Source organism: Hyaena hyaena, unplaced genomic scaffold, assembly GCF_003009895.1.
Source record: "Hyaena hyaena isolate Hyena2069 unplaced genomic scaffold, ASM300989v1 scaffold_724, whole genome shotgun sequence".
Lineage (NCBI taxonomy): Eukaryota > Metazoa > Chordata > Mammalia > Carnivora > Hyaenidae > Hyaena > Hyaena hyaena.
This window is the reverse complement of record NW_024081354.1, coordinates 800739-824186: the sequence shown is the minus strand read 5'-3', so window position 1 is coordinate 824186 and position 23448 is coordinate 800739. Positions and strand designations below refer to the sequence as shown.

General features: G+C 36.9%; 1 protein-coding gene across 1 annotated transcript in view; it reads left to right on the top strand.

Moving 5' to 3' along the window:
• Positions 1–17195, top strand: part of TRAK2 (trafficking kinesin protein 2) — a 60180-nt gene extending 42985 nt beyond the window's left edge. The window contains exons 11-16 of the mRNA XM_039217816.1: positions 2550–2629; positions 3150–3353; positions 5268–5566; positions 7165–7413; positions 9344–9449; positions 13212–17195. Of these exons, the coding sequence (XP_039073747.1) occupies positions 2550–2629; positions 3150–3353; positions 5268–5566; positions 7165–7413; positions 9344–9449; positions 13212–13884 (1611 nt within the window). The 3' untranslated portion in view covers positions 13885–17195. The remainder of the gene's footprint in view (positions 1–2549; positions 2630–3149; positions 3354–5267; positions 5567–7164; positions 7414–9343; positions 9450–13211) is intronic.
• Positions 17196–23448: the final 6253 nt, after the last annotated feature.

Genomic DNA, 23448 nt, shown 5'->3' with positions numbered 1-23448 from the left:
CTTATTGTAGCCTTTCTTCTAATAGATGACCTTCTGGGTTTATTGTAATATATGAGATGAACTCTAAGGAAATTAGGTTCAGGTCTATGTACCATAGAGCTACTTAAACTTGGGTCATCCTTACCCAAGGCCCACCACATGCCACTTCTTCAAGCAGTACTCTGAACATCTAGAACCTCTTTCAACAGACCTTGAGTTTCTTGGTATATTTCACCCTCCTTTGAGTGTAAGCCCCATGAGAGCAAGATTCAATGTTTGTTTAATTCATCAATATATAGTATTCTTTTAATTAAAGAGATTAATGAAAACTTGAGTTTATGCCAGAATTTATAATTTTGGTTCAAAGAATTATTTTAACAATCTATAAACTTATAAATACTTATAAACAATCCTGTGAAATTTTTTAAAAGACTGAAACTATAAACTATAGTAATTTTTTTGAAGAATATGGAAGTAAGATTTTTGGTTTTTAACTTTTTATTTTGAAATAATTTAAAACTTAGACTAATATTACAATAATATTACAAAAACTTTCATATATCTTTCATCTAGAGTCCCCAGTTTTTAACATTTTACTACATTTGCCATATCATTCTCTTACTTTTTTTTCTGGACCATTTAACAGTAAGTTACAAAAACATCCTATTAACTCCTAATACTTCAGTGGATATCTACTATAAACAAGGACGCTCCTGTATAACTACACTACAGCATCAAAGTCAGAAAATTGTCATTGATATACAATACTATCATCTCATCCACAGAGCCCGCTTAAATTTTACCAGTTGTCCCAACAATGTCCTTGAAGAATATGCTGCATTTGGTTGTTTCAAAAGGCCTGCTTTGGATGCCTTTCATGACCTTTGTAGAACGTCCTCAGTTTGGATTTGTCTAATGTTTCCTCATGATTAGATTCAGGCAATTTATTTTTGGCAGAAGTAATGCCGTGTTCTTCTCAGTACACTGTAATAGGAGGCTCACATTGTCTATATCCTGTTACGGATGATGTTAATTAACTTTGATCACTAGGTTAAGGTAGTATCTGCCAACTTTTTACACTATAAAGTTAATCAAATGTTAATTGATAGCTAATTAAATTAATGTTGCTAGTTAACTTTACAATGGTGAAAATTGGCAGATGCTACCTTAGCCAAGTGATCAAAGTTACTATTTTGTGGGAAGATACTTTAAGACCTACTTAAATATCCTGCTTTTCTCAGCAAACTTTTATCTGCTAGTTTATGGTTCATATATGACTCAGTTTTTACTAAGATGATTGCCAAATGGTGATTTTCCAATTCCATCATTTTTTCAACATTTATTAATCAACATTCTTTTGTCAGAACGTTTCTGTCTCATTTATTCATTTGTTCATTTTGTTATGTCTGTATGGACTCTTGGATTCCTATTTTAGTCAGTGGATTATAATCCATTATTACTAATTTTTATTTTGATACTTAAATTGTCCCAGATATGGCCAACATAATCTCCTTCAAGTTCATCTTGCTCTTTTCCTGTCCCAGTCCTGAAATCAGCCATTTCTCCAAAGAGGTCTGGTTAGTTTTAATGAGGAATGATATTTAGAATTCAAGATCTGGATCCTTTGTGTCCATTGCCACTACAGTATCATTACTTCTAGGCCCTCCCAGCAGATAGAGCTAGAAAATATATATATGTTCATGCATACACCCTCAAACACATCCATATCTATGTTCCCATTCATATTTATGTTCATCTGTCTACATATATTTAAAAACATGAGTTCACACCAGTATCTCCAAGTCTAGTCATTGTCAGCCGGCTTCACTAAGCATGGCACTCATGCTAGTTGAATCCTCTACTCCAGGAAAATAGAAAACTTGCTTATTTTTCCTTTAATGATTTTTCTACATTATAAAAGCTATACATGTTTATTATAGAAAAGTTAGAGATTACAGAGAAGCAAAAGAAACTGTGAAATACTGTCAAATCCTGACCTCCATAGAATCATTATCAGCATCTTGGTTTATAGCTGTTCAGACCTTTTGTTTTGTGTGTGCATATGTAATATATTCTGTTTATCATATTGGTTTTTTCAACTGCTCTCCTGTAAAAAGATATCATGAAAAAGAAGTTGGTTCTTGTTTAAAAGTTACATTTCCAAAATGTCTTTTTTTTCCTCTGCATTTTGGCCTGTGGCTATTTTCTTGTGTTTTCTTTTATTGTAACACCAAAAGTATTGGACCCTGTAGTCTCTGTTAATTCATTTAAGGATAATTCAGTTCTCCTAACAGTCTTCTTACATATTCAGTATAAGAATCTCACACTCTTGGGGCGCCTGGGTGGCTTAGTCGGTTAAGCGTCCGACTTTCGCTTAGTCATGATCTCGCGGTTCGTGGGTTCGAGCCCCGCGTCGGGCTCTGTGCTGACTGCCAGCTCAGAGCCTGGAGCCTGTTTCAGTCTGTCACTCCCTCTCTCTCTGACCCTCCCCTGCTCATGCTGTCTCTCTCTCCTAGAAATAAATAAAACATTTAAAAAAAAAAAAAAGAATCTCACACTCTTTTTCTTAGGAGTCTCTGGCAGCTGAGATTGAGGGGACCATGCGTAAAAAGTTGAGTTTGGATGAGGAATCTTCTCTCTTCAAACAAAAGTAAGTACAGATCATATGTATTATTACCCAAGCATTGGGATGGAATTAAAAAGAAACCACAATCCAAAGTGATAGGTATTTTGAGATTCAGTTGTGAATCTGTTTAGTATTCAGTTTTCTTCTCATAGTGCTTACATTTTTTAAAATAGTTTTTAAATTTTTATTTATTTGTTAGAGAGAGAGAGTAGGCAAGCAGGGGAGAGGCAGAGGGAGAGAGGGAGAGAGAATCCCAAACAGGCTTTGTACTGCCAGTGTGGAGCCCGATATGGGGATCAATCTCATGATGAGATCATTACCTGAGCTAAAATCAAGTGTCAGATGTTTAACCGATTAAGCCACCAATAGTGCTCACATTTGTGAGAGTGTTCTCTTGTTCTAAAATTTATTTTCTAGTAATTTATCCTAAAATTTAGAGGCTAGTCAAAGTAGCTTTATTTTTAATGAACTGCATATACATGTCTCTTTTCTAAAGCACTCCAGTGGTAGACAGTGGCAATAACGAATACTTCTTTTTTAACAGAGCCCAACAGAAACGGGTATTTGATACTGTCAAGGTTGCCAATGACACACGGGGCCGCTCTATCCCATTCCCAGCTCTGCTGCCCATTCCAGGGTCCAACCGTTCAAGCGTCATCATGACAGCAAAACCTTTTGAGTCTGGTTTACAACAAACAGGGGACAAAACCTCGCTGAACCAGGGGAGCAACTCAGAAGAGGTTTCAGAGTAAGAAACATAGATCATGACAGTGATTTTGTATTTCTTATGTCAATGGCATGCCAGATACACATACTTATATTCCAGTATTGTTCCGTGCTATTCCATGGAAGTTCTGGAACTGTCAGTTTTCATTCAGTAATGATGCCCTATAGCATTATTTGTAAGACAGATCATTGACTTCCTAAAAGTTATTGGAGTAAAAAGGCTACATTTAATTAAGTTTATTCAAAATGGAACTTGCATTGAAGTATAAAATTCTTTACTACTTTCTTCTTCAGTGTGGCAAAGTTTGAATCTAAATCTTCATGTTCTAAGTCAGATTTGTTTGAGTCTGTTTGGTTATTGGTAGTTTATGCATAGCTTTGATGACATTTTCTCATAACCCATCCTCATAATCTCAACTGCTCTGGTGCCTTTAGGATAAACAATAAGCTTGAATACCTACTGAGGAAAAGTACGTTGCTCTTAACTTCCTGTTTATACTTAGATTTTTTTCTAGTTTTCATTAATTCATCTTATTGAATTATAAATACTAGAAATTAAACAATATTACTGGAAAGTCAATTGAGGGCTTCTGAAAGATAGATGTTTTGTACCTGAGAGGGATCTTCTTAATGCAGAAATCTATCCTAGAACATACCAAATACTCAATAAGTATTAGCTAGTAGTAGTAGTAGTAGTAGTAGGTGGTGGTGGTGGTGGTGGTGGTAGTAGTGGTACTGGTATTTTTACAATTATTGAATACTAATTGTGGACTAGGAGCTAAATCTTATTTAATACTGTCAACAACCCTATAGTGTAGTTGCTATATCTTTTCAATTTATAGTTGAGGGAAGTAAGGCTAAACTCATTATGTAGGTTGCCCATGGTCACTCCACATAAAGGCATTGGTCACATCACACTGCTATAGAGTCACATTTCTATTAACTATAGATTTGATCCATGTATATACCTTGTTTGGTTCAAAAATAAAAATATTTCTGTTTGGAAAAAAAAGAAAGATCCATCACCCTGGGTTTTCTGTTGTACTTCAGTTTGTACCCACAGTAACTTTGTGTGTCAATACTATGTCATTGAACACAATTACCTTAGGAGATCTACTATCTTCAGTGAATTCACATATAGTAGTCAAGAGCAACTACAGTTTGGCTTGCTACTCTTTCTTTTGATATCCATTGTTAGATACTTCCAATTTTAAAAATATGAAAAAGGAACAAATGTGTTTATAGAACTATGAAAATGCAGTATTTCCAAATCTTGGGTTTTTTTTTTTTTTTTTAAGTGTTCTGCAATATTCATGGAGGATTCCATGACTTAAAGCAAATTTTTTCACATTTTATATTTTTGAAATAGTTTGTTTTGCAGTTAATGGCATGCCATAGTTTACTGGGTTGCATTTTTTTCTTTCTTAGAAAAAATAATAGTACCTCTTGCAGTCAATGGTATTGTAGATTCAATGCAGTATGATAATGTTTACTTTTCTGGCTACCTAAACTGAATTTATAGATAGTCATATCTGTAGTTTCATACGTTAAGTGACTATACTTATCATGGTGAGCATTGAGTAATGTTTACAATTCTCAAATCAATATATTGTACACCTGAAACTACTGTAACATTATATGTTGATTGTACTTCAATAAAAAAATTAAGTGAAATAGCAAAGTTAGTAAACACCACATAATAACAAGTATGTTTTTGTTTATCTTAAGTTCTCGAAATGATCCATAAAACATGTTGTGTAGCATTAGTGACTTTGGTTTACTGTTAACCAAAGAAAAAACATTTTGATATCTAAGAAAAAATGCTGTGATTTCAAGATCAGTTTCTTAAACATTTGCCATTGTAGGAAAGAGAAGTCTAGGTTGTGTTTCTCACACTTACCCTTACAGATCTAGTCAGTGAATGATTTTCCCACAGGAACATTCAGAAGCTGGGTCAACCAGGTCCCTCTGAAGATAGTGATTTGGCTACAGCGCTGCATCGCCTTAGTCTGCGGCGACAGAACTACTTAAGTGAGAAGCAGTTCTTTGCTGAAGAATGGGAGCGGAAGATCCAAGTTCTAGCTGACCAGAAAGAAGGGGTTAGTGGCTGTGGCACCCCCACAGAGAGCCTTGCCTCTCTGTGCACCAACCAGTCAGAGATCACAGACCTCAGCAGTGCCAGTTGCCTTCGAGGTTTTATGCCTGAAAAATTACAAATTGTCAAGCCCCTTGAAGGTAATAAATCAGTAAGGGCCATTTTTTAAGCCATGTTGGTTATTATCCTTTCCTTTTCCTGGAATTAAACTTTATATTGTAATTATAAGAGGACTCTGTGCAGGAGATACCTTTATTATCCCTAAACCTCATTTGTCTGACTGTGTGCTATAGTACTTTGTGGAAAAATAATGAAGAGATCTGCATTCTCCCAAGTCATCAGTCATCAGTATTTTTTTAATATAAATGTGAGGGGAGAAGAGCAGTCTTTTCTTTTGTCCTTAGCTAAGAAATATCATTGACAGCAGTTTTCATAGTAAAATAAATGGGATATAATAATAAATGAAAATAATATAGATGTAATACTTTATCTCTACCATCCTATTCAAAAAAGAGTTCCTTACCCAGGAAGTATAATTTGCTTAGAGATATGTGTGTTTGGGTTGGTTGGTTTTGTCTTTTCAGTTTTTGCTAATTTCTTTTCAGTTTCTGTTCTCTCCTAAGATAGAACTTGAATTCAAAATAAATTTGTTTTATGGAATATTGATGAATATGGAATATGGAAATTGATTACCTTCAAATGATTCTGTTATTATCATAAAAGAGTCTGCATTAAAGAAATTTTTGAGTGGGTAATCTATAAAGACCCCTCAAACTCAAAGGTTCTATAAGTTAGTTTCATTCATTAATTATCAGTTCAGGTATTTGTCAGAGTTGCCCCCTTAGGATAAGATGTCTATAGTGACATAATTAGACATTGCATATGGTGCAGGTGCTTGGGATGGTCGCTCACCGGGGTTCATAGACAGAAACACAGGGATATATCCTCATTTTAGCATCTCCTTCACTTTCCTACTCTCCCTGAAGAGCCTGGGGAAAGGAGAGTCATGAGCAGGATGGGGAAGAATACAAAAACCAAAACACTGAAATTCAGGAGTCTTTCAATCTAGAAACCTGGCTTTTTTTTTTTTTTTAATGTTTATTTATTTATTTTGAGAGAGAGAGCACGTGAGCTGGGGAAGGATAGAAAGAGAGAATCCCATTTAAACTCCACACCTATTTGGGGCTCAATCTCACAACCATGAGGTCACAGTCACAAGATTCAGATGCTTAACTGACGGAGCCACCAGTCGCTCCATACGAAACAAAACAAAACACTGAAATTCAGGTATCTTTCAATCTAGGAGCCTGGCTTTTGACTCCGACATTCATAAGCATAGTTTCAAGCCAAGGAAGTATTGATTTTTGTCACCTAGGAAAATACAGCCCCATCTCTGAGGTGCATATCTTCTTTCTTATCACTGCCTCAAGCATCCTAGCTCCTATCAAGGGTGCGCCTTAACTTTTTCACCCCCGCTTTAAATGTCCTTTTTCAAGTTAACTTTTGAAATAGAAAGATTATTGTTCCCACCTTTAGCATCTTGTCAGTCTTCCACAGAGAACTTTATACAAATTTTACCAAAATATTAAGACCAAATAAGTAGTTTTACTATTATCCTTAATATTTCACACATTATAATTTTAGCCTCTGTTTTGAGATTGAATACTTGTTGAGAAATTTAAAACATGCCTGTGGTTTTGTTTGTTTGTTTGTTTGTTTTTTGGTCTTGCGCATTCAGGATCACAAACTTTGCACCACTGGCAGCAGCTTGCTCAACCAAATTTAGGAACCATTCTTGACCCACGACCAGGTGTCATCACTAAAGGCTTTACCCAGTTGCCCAAGGATGCCATCTATCACCTCTCAGATTTAGAAGAGGATGAAGAGGAAGGTATCACTTTTCAAGTGGAACAGAAACCTCCAATATCTAAGGCAGTAACAGGAATTTTCCTTCCACCTGTTACTTCAGCTAGTGGTCCAGTTACAGGTAAGAACAGTACTTAGTGAATGTAGCCCAGTAATTTTGCATTCTGACTTAACAGTATGGTCACCTGACTACCTCGATTTAAATCTAACTGGAATGAACTCAGTCTTTAATATAAGAAAATAAAAATCTATAACAATAGTGGCCCTTCTCATTCTCTCTACTTCTTAGGCACCCTGCATAAGTAGATTGGGCAGAGAGAAAGATCAATTCAGTCAGTGGTTCATAAACCTTTTGGGCTCAGGATCTCTTTACACCCTTAAAAATAATTGAGAATTCCATAGAGCTTGGCTTTGTGCATTATATCTATTGATATTTACCATGTTAGAAATCAAAACTGAGAAATGATAAAAATTATTTATTAACTCATTTAAAAATAATAATTATATGTTAACATAAATAGTATGTTTTATGAAAAGTAGCTATTTTCTTTACATAGTGAGGAGGTATTGTTTTACAGTTTTGCAAGCCTCTAATTTATGGCTTAAAAGAAGATATCTGGATTTTCATGCAGCTTCTGCATTCAGTCTATTATGTTTCTTTGCTTGAAGAATATAAAGAAAATGAAGGCTCACACAGAGGTGTAGGTATAAAAGGAAAGAGTATTTTAATAGCCTCTTTAGGTTTTTGTAGATATTTTTTTGATATTACACCAAAACTTGATAAGTGGTAGTTTCTTTGTAGCAGTAAAAAATCCAAAAACCTATTATATTTTGTTACATTAAAATCCATTGGTCTATCCTACACTTTGAATGCGTCTTCTACCCATGCATGATTTTATAACTTCATGCACTAGTCATTTGGAAAATATTGGTTCACTGTGTTATGCACATCTTCTAAATGTTAACATATTTCATTATATAATATATTAAAATTACATTAATATCACAATCTATCTCATCAGATAAGTCTTTTACTGTTATGAATCTTAAAGCTCCCAGGGGTGGATACAAGTTCTATAAAACTAATTTTCACTTGCAAGGTCAAGTGACAGCAAATCCTGTAAGCTATTTTTGTTGAAGAGACAGGCTCACTACCTTCATTTCCAAGAAAATTTGTGCCAGGTAGGCAAGTCTGAATAACTAGTTTGTTGGTTGTTTTTTCAGTTAAAAATGGTGTTCCATAAGAAAATTTCAACTCAGTTGCCCATGTGCTTTTTCCTCTAGATGAACATTTTATCTTGGTTTGCAGCAGAGTGCTTAATGCTATCTTCCCATTTAATCACACAGAATATTAAGATACAGGGGTCAAGATTTAATGAGTAGTTTTTACTGCTTCATCAAGGACATTCTTGTGTGAATCTGGCTTTTTGGGTGTGTGTGTGTGTATGTGTGTGTGTGTGTGTGTGTGTTTTTGTTTGTTTGATTGGTTTTTTTGCTATGATGTGTGAACAACAGTGAAAAATATTCATATAGCTTGGTGCCATTGTCCTGATTTGTGCTGATTCAGCAGTTTTGCTCACCATTGCTTTTGCACCAACAGTGCAAATGCCAACCCAGTCAAAAAAGCAAATAGCATCCTAGCATTGCTATGAAAGTAGTTTTGACCTGTGGATTCCCACAAGATCTGCAAACCACACTTTGAGAACTGCTGGAGTAGATAGTTTGACTAGAAAAACTGAATGACTAGATCTTGTCTGGGGTGTGTGAGGAGCAGGGAGGGAGTGCTTAGTGTACTTTTTCAGAATGTGTTTTTCTCTTGTTTCCAAGATATTTTTAATCCCTTTGAATGACAGTTTTAAAGTATTGAAGGATTCAGCTGTGTCCTAGCCAATTCATACTAATAGAATATTTGTGTATATTTCATTTCCAAATTTAGTGGTTTTTGTACAAAAGAGCCTTAATTAATGCTATATTATTAATAGTGATGAACGTTTTATATTATTAACCTAGTGTTTCAATTTTGTCTGATTCCATAAAAATCTCTACTTCAGTTGCAACCTCAAACCCAGGAAAGTGTCTGTCATGCACAAACTCGACATTCACCTTCACTACCTGTAGGATATTGCATCCTTCTGATATCACTCAGGTTACCCCCAGGTAAGGGCTCTGGGCAACTTGAGGCCTAAAATTTCTTTCCTTAACTATGGTTTCATGAATTTATCTTTAAAATTACTTTCGTAAAAATCCCAGATTTTCTGTGATCATGTGTTTTTTGGATATTTTCACCTTGTATCTTCTCCTTTGATCATTATAACTCTTTGAAGTGGCAGGGCAAGTGAGTATTGTGTAAGTGAAAAACTGAGGCAGAGAAAGTCTAGGTAACTGGTTCAAGGCAGAAGGGTAGCAAATGACCCAGCTGCATCTATACCCAGAGTAAGCCTAACTAAGATTTGAGGGACTAGTCCTCAGCACAAGCCTCCCCTCACTTCTAACACCACTTGCTTGCAAGTTCAGGGGATTCCCAGAACCATTCTCTGTTGTCATAATTTGCTAGAAGAACTTACAGAACTCTCTGAAAGCTATTATGCCCATGGCTGCTATTTATTACAGGGAATGGATATAGGTTAAAATTAGCCAAAAGAAGAGATATAGGTCAGAGTCTGGGAGGGTTCCACATGAAAAGTTTCCCTTGTCTTTAGGATTTATTACTTTCCTAGCATTGATGTGTGATAGTACGTGCAGAATATTGCCAGCTAGAGAAGCTCACCCAAGTGTCAGTGTCCAAATCTTTCATTGAGGCTTTAGTACATAGTCGATTGATTGATCGCTTGATTGATTGATTGATTACTCATATAGTTGAGCTCACCTCCAGGTCCAATGACCTAAAGCCCTCACCTTAAATCATATGGTTGTTCTCTCTGGCATGGATAGTCCCCTCCCTAAAACTATTGGGTATGGCCAAGCTGTCTCTAAGATCTAGTGTGGCCAGCCTTCATCCTGAACAAAGGCACTTTTATCAGACATGGCATAGATTACTTTCCAGAAGCTTGAGGGCAAAGGCCAGAACCTTCTGGGCAAGGCCAAATTATTTACTACACAGGCTAGAACATGAATATTCTAACACATAGTGGAGGGATCTTATTAAGCTATATTGCTGCTATTTCTGTCACACCAATTCCCAAAAGAATTGAAGGTAGTTTTCAAAGGTATGTAGAACATTGCAAGGATAATGTTAACTAGAAGTAGAGGAGAAAAATGAAGCAAAGAGGAATCAAAAGCTAGGATATAAAATGGATAGAAGAATAAAATTAGTATACAAGTAGTAACTAAAAGTCTTATATACTTGCTAATGTGAACAATGTATATGAGTCTTAACTTTCTAGCTGTCTTGTAGAGGGAAATAAGATTATGATTCACAAGGAATATAAGAGCAAATCAATTATTTAGGGAAGTATCTGGGTTTCATCCAGTAAAGATCTCAGTATAAGTCTGTAATAAACAGGCATATCTGCAATGTTTCTACTTTGTTGTTATAGTCAACAAGATAACAAGTTTTGTAAAATTGGTTCCTGGGAGGACTCTCAATACAGGTTGATGCTGTTGTATGAAGTGTACAGTTTAGGAAAGGACAGGCAGTTCTGTTGTAAAGTAGGGACAGGGAGCTGGGAAACTGGGAATACACTCTATAGACTACATCAGATTAGAGATTTAGTTGGACTTGTTTAACCAAGAAGTCAAACTCATTTGTAGTTTATTTCTTTTATACCAGTTGGTATTTTAGAAAGTTTATTAATAAATTATGAATTTTAATAATTTTGTTCATAATCGTTAGAATTTTATTATCTTGATATACTGAGCATTTTATGTTACACAAAAGTTAATCTATTTAATACTGGTAGGGGCACCTGGGTGGCTTAGTCAGTTAAACATCCGACTCGGCTCAGGTCATGATCTTAGTTTGTGAGTTCAAGCCCTGTGTCAGGCTCTGTGCTCACAGCTTGGAGCCTAGAACCTGCTTCAGATTCTGTGTCTCATTCTCTCTGCACCTCCCTTACTTGTGCTCCATCTCTCTCTGTGTCTCTCAAAAATAAATAAATGTGAAAAAAAAATTAAAAATAAATAAATACTGATAACATTTGCTCAAGGGAGGAAAATTGGCTAAAGAAGTCCCTTCTCCATTCTATCACCATTTCCTTCAGTACATGATTTCTTAGTTTTTTTTCCTTTCTAACTAAATATAAAATAAGAAAGTTTCTAATAGTTATCAAAGGTTTTAATTATTTTTATTTTCCAAGAAACACATGTTCTAAGTCAGGGTTAAGAAAAATTTGTTCCATGGGTATCTTTATACTACTTTTGTTTGGAATTAACATTCTTGAGAATAGACATTTAAAAAACTTTTTTTTAATGTTTGTTTATTTTTGAGAGAAAGAGCACAAGCAGGGGAGGGGCAGAGAGAGAGGGAGATACAGAATCTGAAGCAGGCCCCAGGCTCCAAGCTGTTAGCACAAAATCCAACACAGGGCTAGAACTCACGAACCGTGAGATCATGACCTAAGCTAAAGTCAGTTGCTTAACCAACTAAGCCACCCAGTTGCCCCCAAAATGGAAATTTAATGATTTCAACTTTTATTAGTTCTTAGTAACATAAAATTGAAAGGTAAAAAGGAAATAAATTTCTCTTTAGAAGAACATCTTAGGTTTAATGTAAAAGATTGTATTTTCTAAAAAGTTGGAGAATTATTTACTTATGGATTATTGTCTCTGGTGTCTTTCACTTTATAGAATGGATATAGTAGTAAAAATTTCTGAAATTTACTTCCTTTAATATTTTAATTTCTTTTTTTTTGCTTTCAATTTTATTTTATTTTATTTATTTTTGGTTTCACAGGTGAATTCTATCAAATATTTTATTTGTTTATTTATTTATTTTAAACCTAATTTATTACCAGGTTAGCTAACATACACACATGAAAATGCTCAAATTTGCTCATCATCAAGGAAATACAAATCAAAACCACATTGAGATACCACCTTATACTGGTCAGAGTGGCTAAAATTAACAACTCAGGAAACAGCAGATGTTGCAAGGATGTGGAGAAACAGGAACCCTCTTCCACTGCTGGTGGGAATACAAACTGGTGCAGCCGCTCTGGAAAATAGTGTGGAAGTTCCTTAAACATAGAATCACCCTATGGCCCATCAATAGTAGTACTAGGAATTTATTCAAAGGATACAAGAGTGCTGATTCATAGGGGCACATGGACCCCAGTATTTATAGCAGCACTTTCAACAATAGCCAAATTATGGAAAGAGCCCACGTGTCCATCAACCAATGAATGAATATTTTAATTTCTTTTATTTCTATCATCAAATTTAGTCCTATTCTCAAAGATAAATATTTTGAGTTAAAATTTAAGGATAAAGTTAGAGTGCAGTAAACTTTTTCATATATGAAAAGAAGTATGTTTCATTTTTTTTTTTTAAATATTTTTATTTTATTTCTAGGATAGAGAGAGACAGTGTGAACAGGGGAGGGTCAGAGAGAGAAGGAGACACAGACTCTGAAACAGGCTCCAGGCTCTGAGCTGGCAGTCAGCACAGAGCCTGACGCGGGGCTCGAACCCACGAACCGCGAGATCATGACCTAAGCGAAAGTCGGACGCTTAACCGACTAAGCCACCCAGGCGCCCCTGTTTCATTTTTATAAATTACAATTAACCAATCATTGAAGTAACATTTCAAAATTCTTACTCTTCAGATATTTCCACAGAGTTCAGTTATTGATACATTGCCTGTTCCTCTGTATTTACTATGGATAAATAATGTGATTACTTTAAATGCTGTTTTAGAAATTACTTTTATTTTTATCCCTCTCTCCTCTTTTTTTCTTTCTTTCTTTCCTTTTTCTTTTCAAAGCTCTGGATTCCCTTCATTATCCTGTGGAAGTACTGGTAGCAGTTCATCAAACACAGCAGTGAATTCTCCTGCTATGTCCTATAGACTCAGCATTGGTGAATCTATTACCAACCGACGAGATTCCACTATAACCTTCAGCAGCACCATGAGCTTGGCCAAACTTCTACAGGAACGAGGCATTTCTGCTAAAGTGTATCACAGCCCAGTTTCAGAGAATGCCTTCTTCGAGCCTATTCCTAAAGCCCTGGCTATTCCTTCCACACCACCAAATTCACCATCTCATTCACCCTGCTCTTCTCCTTTACCCTTTGAGCCTCGAGTGCATCTCTCTGAAAATTTTTTGGCCTCCCGACCAGCTGAAACATTCCTCCAGGAGATGTATGGTTTGAGACCTTCCCGGAACCCTCCTGATGTTGGCCAGTTGAAGATGAACTTAGTGGACAGGCTCAAGAGACTGGGGATAGCCAGAGTAATCAAAACCCCTAATGCACAGGAAAATGGAAGAAGCCAAGAGGCAGAAATTAAAAGACCAGACTCTGCTATTTATTTAAATTCAGGTAGCAATTTATTGAGTGGACTGAGGAGGAATCAGAGTCTTCCAGTCATGATGGGTAGCTTTGGCACCCCAGTTTGCACACCCTCACCGAAAATGGATGTTCTGAAGGAAGACTGAGGTTCAGCAATTAGCTGATCTCTTAAATTAGCACATGAAGGATAGATTTGCACTGATACATGTAGTCTGGTCTGACTGAGAGACAAGGAATGTTGCAGATGGGTTGTGAATGTGGAAACGGGAAAGTGGAAGAATGGAAATGGAATTGAGATGAGCCCCTAATGAATGAGGTCTAATAAATTTTAAGTATAGATGAATGAGTAATGAATGTTTGGAGGCAAAAAAGAAAGAAAAGTTTTAATATACTCCTTCAGTTGAATGTTTCTATCTTGAAAATAAAAAGTGACTAGACAATAAATTCAGTAATATCAAAATATACCAGAAATACTGAACTTGGTAGCACATTTACTGTTAGTAAGCAAAAGCAGGAAGATCCCAGGCTAGGAGATGGGAAGAGGAAGGGAGCAGCTGTGACCATTGCCTATAAAAAGCTGTACCGTGGGGTTGCTGGAGTAAGCCCTGCCTGTTACTGCTGAGACAAAGAAGATGCTTTTATGTTTTACCCTGTTAATATCTGGTTAAATTACATATCCACCAAATGGTATATACACAGCATTAGCAAGCAAAGAATTTTATCTTTTTCAAAAAATCAGAATTGTGGCGACTCTCTTTTTGCTTTCTTTTTTCAAGCCTTTGTGCCACTGGGAGCCCAAAACACCCAAATTCCTTTTCTATTTGTGATTAATAAAAATTCATTTTTAAATTAGTATTTTTATACACCTCCCAAAAAACAACATGAATTGGTGGATAAGGATTTACTTTAAGAAGGAAAATATGGGTAAGTTGGAACCAAGGAAACTTGTTTTCAAAGTATTTTATTTAGATAAGTACCGTGGCCAAGGAATATGTACATAATTACATGGCTTTCAGATTTCCTTGGAGACTGGAAGGGGTTAAACCAGAAGTGCAATCAATAGGAATTAGGGAATGTTGTATATTTATGTCTGTCCGTTTTTTTGTAAGGAAAGTTAGTTGCAACTAAACTTTTTCCAAAGTGCTATATGTATTTTTCATTAAAGATGACATGTATTTGCACAAAATTTCTCAGGCATATTAAATTATTATAAGCTAAAGTAAAACCCAGGTGCTTGCTTTGAGAGTGTGGTTTTTTTTTTATGTAAAATTAAAGCACATCTGCATTTTTCTTGATATCTGTAGAATTAGAGAATGAACTTTTTAATGGGGAAGTCAAAGTTTTTGCTTTATTTCTGGGAATCTTTTTTTTAAGACACATTCTATGAAATGGCAAAGTGAAACTCGGGAATCAGGTTTCAGCATTTAGCAGTGTGACACAAGGCTGTGAACTGAGAAGAAACAGTTTTGCAAACTGTTGCTAATTATCAGATGATATGGCTTTCTGTAGGCAATACAGTTCAGAAAAAAAAAAATACCACTATATGAAAGGCATGATAGAGAAGAGATGAGGGAAGAGGCTAATTATTTTGTTTTTGAAAATGGGAGGCAAATATTAATTACTTGATCTCTTTAGTGCTTAATTTGCAGATGTTTTGCTCTTACTTCTGACTTAACCGAAAGGCAGTTTTCTGAAGCGTTCTTGGTGCGGGTCTTGTTCCTTTGATTCCCACTGATACACCTATTCTCATGCCTGCAGAGGGTCCTTACTTTCTCCTCTTGAGGTGCCTCTCCTACATAAAGAGCTATGTGTTCAGAAGGGTAAAAAAAACCCACATGTAAGCATGGTAAGAATGTGTGAGTTTACCATGCTTTTTAGAAGTTTAATAAAACTTTTCCAAATTTTTTAAAAACAGAAAGTGAAAATGCCCTCTCCCCGTTCTCTCCCCTTTTGTCAGTCATGCTGAGGTCAGCAGACCTTACATTAACACGCTCAGAAAGGACTCCAGCAGGTCTCTACCATAAGTGAACATAAGTGTCCCTGAATATGGTAGGCATTAACCAGAAGAATTCCTTGTTTAAAGATGTTTAAATTTCCAAAATATTCAAATTCACTTTTTAAAAAATAGTATTTGAGTATCTACTTCATAAAGTAACTCTGGGGTGTTTATTTTAGCCAATTCTTAAAGCTTTTTATTTATTCTCTAAGAAAATAATCTTCCTTTTGCCAGTTTCAAATAAACATCAGGAAATGGGAAAATGTAGGACAGAGAGTAGTACAAAGTTATTAAATTATCAGATTTATGTATATTTTATAAATAGCTGTAAACTAAGCTAGATTTTGGAGTGTTATATATAATTAGTATACTTTTTTAATAACTGATGTTAAAATGATCATTTTGGAGGCAGGGTGAGGGCATATTCATAGCCAGATAAGCACATCTAATTAAAGAGAACCACACTTAAGTTTTTGAAAACTAGATTGATGTTACTGTTTCACCAGAAACATAATGATTTGTATACTGGTGCATGCTTGTCTCTGGAAATAAATGTTTTGAAATTGGGTTTTACTGTTTTTAAAGATCCCACCTAAAATCATTTTTGGTACAGCCTGAGAATCTCTATTCTAACAAACCTGTGTGCAAATTTATAGTAAGAAGACCTGGAGCCTTGTAGTTTCTCCCTACTTTATCTGTTACACTTTAGTACTGTTCACATTTTAGTTTTTCTGTATCAACTGTGTATGTACTTTTATGCCAGTATATGAAACTCCAATCTTTTTCCCCCCCTTTAGGAAGGTTCTGAGTGATTATACTTCAGGTATTTCTGAGTATCCTACTGTCTATAGGAGGGATACCTTCGTGGGCTCAGAATGAAGTTTTCCTGAATTACCATGATCTCAAATCTTATGTAAACAGCCTTAGGCATTGGTCTTAGAGAGAACTTCATGACCATCATTAAAGTAGGTGTTTTTGTTTTTGTTTTTTTAAGTTTTATACTCCATGTTCTTGATTTGACATGAATGAACAGACTTTGATAAAGGGAGGAAATAAGAGGCAGCTCACAACAAGAGCCTGTTCTCTGTTAAAGATGTATTTTGTACAGTATTCAAAGTCTGCTATTTTTTTTGACTGTTTTGATACATAATTAGTACTTGTTGGTTACTAACTTTGACTTTTGACATCTGGAACTAGAGCTCTCAAGTGTTAATGGTCCACTCCTTTGATGTCAGATGCCCCCAGGCCTGCCTCCCAAGTGCAACATCACAGTGTCAACAGCTGAGTGGTTGCATTGCAGAGCACAGCTGCCCAGGAGTGGTGTCAAAAGTGCCCACTGGGGCAGCCAGGGAAATACTATTGTTTGATATCTAGAGCTTGACTTTGTCAAACAACTCTCAGTGCACCTACCTTTGCTTTGTCAAATGTAAATCAGATAATAAACATAAATATCTTCTTAAACTTGTCTTTCTGTGTTTTTGTCCCAGTGCTCTTTACAGATTATCCTGCATTGAGGCTTTCCTTTTTTTTTTTTTTTAATAGTTTTTATTTATTTTTGTAACACAGAGAGGCAGAGCATGAGCTGGGGAGGGGCAGAGAGAGAGGGAGACAAAGAATCTGAAACAGGCTCCAGGCTCTGAGCTGCCTGCACAGAACCCGATGCGGGGCTCGAACCCATGAATCATGAGATCATGACTTGAGCCGAAATCGGATGCTTAACCAGCTGAACCACCCAGGCGCCCCGGCTTTCCTTTCTATTATGTCGGTTTTGGTACAGAAAACCTCTATTTCCCAAACCAATACAAGACAAGCCAATTATAAATCATATGTAGTAAACAGATCTTACTGTATTTTCTGAGATTTTTTTTAAAAACAATACATGGAATGTCTATGTATATCATATTGTTTCCTTACCAAAGTAACAGCAATAAAACATCATTGCAGGTCTTTAATTTGAAAAGACCAAAGCAATTCTTTTCCTATAGTCCACAACTTACTGTTGATACTATTAGCTATTTAGAAACTGTTTCCAGCCGACAGTCTCTCCTTTGCTGTCCTGCTTGCACCCCCTTGTGGAGTATTCAATCAACTGCTTTATCTTTTGTTCTGCCTTGGGTGAATGCTTTCACTGCCCATGCCACTTGCCCCACCTGATTGTAGCACACCACATTTGATGACCCTCTGCTGGCCCAGGACTCTTACCAGATTCCCTAGGAATTCTCAGGACTTTACCTCAGTGGACCAATTCTAGTACTCCTTGAGAAACTGACAACCTCTGGCAGAGGTTAGTTACTCTTCAGTCAGGATCCAAAGTCCCACAGGGAACCCACTGGGCTGTCCTTGCCCAAAAGGGTGATAGATTTTCTCTCTTGCCCTTCATAGGGACCCTTCCCTCCCTCTCCTTTCTCTTTTTAACCCTTTGGTGGTCTAACCCTAGTACCCCTCAGACAACTGAAGATTTCTGGCCAGGACAACTCCCTGGAATGGTCTAAAGGTGTGAGGGTGAACAAGTCAGACTGCTGGTGCCTGTGAGGGCAAAGGACCCCTTTTCTCTCACCTCCCACTCTGTTTCTTCTCAAGTCTCTATTCCCAACATGCTTATTTTGGAAAATCCCCTCCCCCTTCTTTGTTCCCACAGATCCAGCTGCCATCTTGATTGATCTATAGGCAAAACATATGGGTATGCGTCTGAGTGGTAAGTCCTTCCCCTCTTCTTTTTCTGACCCTAACTGGCCACCAGGTGTCCAGCTTTCTCTGTTGCAGGGACACCCCAGCAGGATTGCTATTGCACTTGCTGCAACCCTCTCCTTGGCAGAACACTGCAGTAGAGTCAGTTGCCCCATATAAAGTCCAGTCCTTTTTCAGATTGTGGTTTACACTGACTGAAATGGTGACCACAAAACTGGAGCTCCATTCCCTGTGGTGGAATACCCCTTTGGGAATTGGCAGTCTTTTTGACTATGGGACAAACCCCTCTCTATTCCATTGGACTCACCCTTGGGCTATGTTCTTAAGAACTGAAATAAATTTGATACCCAAATCCTGAAAAAAAGTCTCATATTTTTTATGTAATGTTTCCTGATCTTGATACAAACTCCCCAGTCAAGAGGTATGACCTGTTCATGAACCTTTTCATATAACACTATTTTCCTGCTTGATCTCTTTTGCTGGAACTCCTCCAAATGGTCAAAAGTCCCATATATGCAAGACTTCATGGCATTGTCCCCAAATCCCAATCTCTGCAGTAACTGTAGAATGTGTCTTACTCAGTTTCATGGCTGTCAGACCCTGTGGATGGCTATCAAACCTGAAACTTTGAGGTATGCTAAGTTAAATGATAAGTCAGATTGAATTCATTAGATATTAAGTCTTTTCCAAATAAGAGAAAATACTAAAGCATTAGTTATTAAACATAAGTTTGTCTGCTTTTGACTTCTTCTTACACAGAACATAAAGGTACTTGGGTCCGTTGGAAAACATGTTTCGTTTCTTACTGGAAGATTGTTCTATGGGGGTGCCTGAGTGGCTCAGTCAGTTTGACTTTGGCTCAAGTCATGATCTCAGTGTTTGTGAGTGTGAACCCCACATCGGGCTCTGCACTGGCAGCACGGAACCTGGTTGGGATTCTGTCTCCCTCTCTTTCTGACCCCTCCCCATGCTTGGTCTCCATCTCTCTCTCAAAACAAAAATAAACTTAAAAAAAGAAAGATTGTACTATGAAAAAAAATGCATGTTCCTAAAAATTATGAGATGTATCTATAAATTTGCCAGTCTGAAGGATTCTAATGTAATAGTTCACAACTAGTTACTATTTAGTTTTTGCTGGAGACTAAGATCCTAAGAGTTAGAATTCTGTTATATGTAATTAAGACTGAGGGAAATGATAAGGAAAGCAACTCTGTAGGAAAGTAGATATGTAAGAAAGGTATAAGGAATGAGAATACGTTTTTGTTTAGGGGGAAAGGAAGGTAATTTTGTTCTAAAATGAGAATACTTGTTTGGAGAGAAAAGACTTTCGACAAAAATCTGAATGCAAAAATCATTGTAGAAGGTCTGTGAAGGGAAAGCTCTAGAGAAGAATTTTACGTGTGATCAAGATGAACTAAAGTTGAAATGAATGGGTTTTAAAAGTATACTGGTATGAGATTGAATGAAACTCTGCTTTTCTTTCTGTTAGAAGACAGTTTCCTTGGATTGTTGGTCTGCTCTTGATAAGAAAATGAAACAAAGATGTTTTATTTACTTTAGCTGCCCAGAAAACCAAAGATTTTATGTTGTGTCTTTATCAGTTCTTTAATGATCTATAATCCTATTTAGGTATGTGCTTTAAAACTTTCTGAGGGTTATAATAAACTTCCCAGAGATTTAAGTTGTAAATGAAGTGGGTTTGTTTTGTTTTTGTTTTTTACTAATTAGGCTTGTTTATTTGGTATGTTAAGTTACTTGGGAAGCACTGTCAAATAAATGATGATAAGCTTTAGGTTGTATTGAATGGGTAAATAACTGTCTTAGAAATTACATAAAATCCTTAAAGTTTCAATATGTTCTAGCATAAGGTCATTATTTAAAGTATGGAAATGTTCTGTGTCACAGAAATAACTGGATTTCCTTGTCAGTTGCATTATAAGGAACTCTCAGATCTTTAACCATGTCCATTTCTAAGGGGGTTTTTGGTCATTTATAGTTATTGTGCTGATGCTCTTGCAAAATGAGTTTTTTTCTGTAAAGAGATTGATGAAAAGGACTTTTTGCGGGAACAAATACAGGTATTTTATATCTTTAAGATCATAAAACTGAACTGGGTAAGAATTTCCAGAACCAACAAAAAAAGCTGTATCCAAACAACTAGAATTAATAACGTGGGACTGAATGAATTATGGAAGATTAAAGTTTTTGTAGTTTTTGTTTGAATCATTGCTAGTTCTCTAATGTTTGCTCTTCCAGATTGAGAAAGTTTTCTCTTAAAATATCTCTGACTTACAGAATTGATGAAGTAGTCCTTTGAGAACAAACCAAAACATTTAACTTTTCTCCCTACCTGAACCCTCTGAAATTCAGAGACTCTCAGTGAGTATTCTTTGTTACGCAGCAATTATAATTAGTTGCCTAAGTTCAATGAGAATCTATTCTCCTTGCAACAAGACACCATTGGAAACATTGGTTATATTACCAAAGTTTTCACTGGAATGTCATATTTGCAAGAGACATGCATAGATTCAGATATAACCAGACTGCTGTAAGGAATTAAGGTTGACTTTATGAAGCCAATAGAATCCCATGGATATGTTGGCCTGATACCTAGCTTACAGAGTTCCCAGCAGCCTTACCAGATAGATAAGTAAGGAATGTCACATCCTGGCAGGGGCAGGAGCCTTAGGATATTTTGGGGATCTCGAGAAGAGGAATTTGCCCAAATCTACAGATATTTCAGGCATGTCTGATGGTAAGTATTTTGCTTGGGTTCTGGCTTCAAGAGTGTATTAAAAGTTCAGTCTCAAGATTCCTTATGAAAAGTTCCATCACTTGGGTGGCTCAGTCAGTTACGTGACCATATCTTGATTTTCTCGCTCAGGTCTTGATCTCAAGTTTTGTGAGGTCGAACTCCATGTCCAGCTCTGTCCTGACAGTGCAGAGCCTGCTTGAGAGTCTCTCTCTCCCTCTCTCACTGTCCTTCCCCTGCTGACATGTGCACTCTCTTTCTCTCAAAATAAAGAAATAAACAATTTTTTAAAGAAGAAAAAAAAAAGTTCTAGCAAGGCAAATTTTAAAAGACTCTATATGATCAATCAATATTCTTGCTGAGCTTATGTAAATGATTAGGCCAAGTTCATTAAAATTGGACTTGTTTTTTAAATGAATTAGTCTTGATTTGGCTACCTCTGGAAATAGGGTGCATTTAGAGAGAAATTATATTTCAATAACACACTTCTTTCTGTTTGTTTGCCACTTTTTTCTTTCATAGTTTATTGTCAAGTTGGTTTCCATATAACACCCAGTGCTCATCCCAACAAGTGCCCTCCTCCATGCCCATCTCCCCCCTCCTTCCCCACACCCATCAGCCCTCAGTTTGTTCTCAGCATTCACGAGTCTCTCATGGTTTGCCTCTCTCCCTCTCCCTAACTATTTTTTCCCCTTCTCCTCCCCCATGGTCCTCTGTTAAGTTTCTCCTTTCCCACTTATAAGTGAAAACATATGGTATCTGTCCTTCTCTGCCTGATTTATTTTGCTCAGCAGAACACCCTCGAGCTCCATCCACGTTGCTACAAATGGCCAGATTTCATTCTTTCTCATCGCCATGTAGTATTCCATTGTATAGATAAACCACATCTACTTGATCCAGTTGTCCGTTGATGGACATTTAGGCCCTTCCCATGATTTGGCTATTGTGGAGAGTGCTGCTATGAACATTGGGGTACATGTGTCCCTATGCATCAACATTTCTGTATCCCTTGGGTAAATTCCTAGCAGTGCTATTGCTGGGTCATAGGGGAATTCTATTGTTAATTTTTTAAGGAACCTCCACACTGTCAATAGCACACTTCTGCAGAGGTTAAATTTTAGTTCTGATTGTCTTTAAATGTTTATTGTTTAGCTAAGCTAGACAACTAGAGATAAACTTCAGAGAAAGTGTCACAGTAGCTTACGTATAGACAGTCTTCATGCTTGTTATTTTGTGGGGATAATAACAGAATAATGAGCCTATGGTATTGCAACAACTAGAAAATGGATGGACTCATTTTATAACTCAGCTATCACCTTGACCAATACTGTATGGCTGCGATGACAAAATTGCTCCTTAAGAGCCAGAATGGATCCCACTCCAGGGGGTTAAATATGGACTTATGGAAATAATAGCTGGCCTCACTTTCCTTATGAATGGGTTCAATGATGTGCTTGGGGATGCCCATACCCTCATATAGGTCTTCTCCCACTTGCCAGTGATTCCTCACAATTGGGATATTGTTAAGATTAGACATCAAATAGGAGCACCTGGGTGGTTCAGTCAGTTACGCGTCCAACTTCAGCTCAGGTCATTGATCTCACGGTTCGTGGGTTTATGCCCCGTGTCGGGCTCTGTGCTGACAGCTAGCTCAGAGCCTGGAGCCTGCTTCAGATTCTGTATCTCCCTCTCTCTCTGACCTTCCCCTGCTTGCTCACTTGCTCGCTCTCTCTCAGAAATAAATAAAAGAAAAACATTTAAAAAATGTTTTTTAAAAGATTAGACATCAAATAAAGAGGGCTCCTTGGTGGTTTTCTCCCTTAGCCATATTTGTCCCAGAAGCTGCCTCTATTGATATAAAATTGCAAAGAGAGGCTTTAGCCAAGCATACAGTGGCACCTTTAACTAAGACCAACATGTAGTCACTGATAAATTCAAAAGATAGCTCTCCAAACAAAGTGGCTCTTGATATCCTGACTGCATCTCAAGGAAGAACCTATGCTTTATTAAAACAGAATGTCACGGGGTCACCTGGGTGGCTCAGGCAGTTAAGTATCTGACTGCAGCTCAGGTCATGATCTCACGGTTCGTGAGTTCGAGCCCCATGTTGGTCTCTATTCTGACAGCACAGCCTGGACCCTGCTTAAGATTCTGTGTCTCCCTTGGGGCGCCTGGGTGGCTTAGTCGGTTAAGCGTCCGACTTTCGCTTAGGTCATGATCTCGCGGTTCGTGGGTTCGAGCCCCGTGTCGGGCTCTGTGCTGACTGCCAGCTCA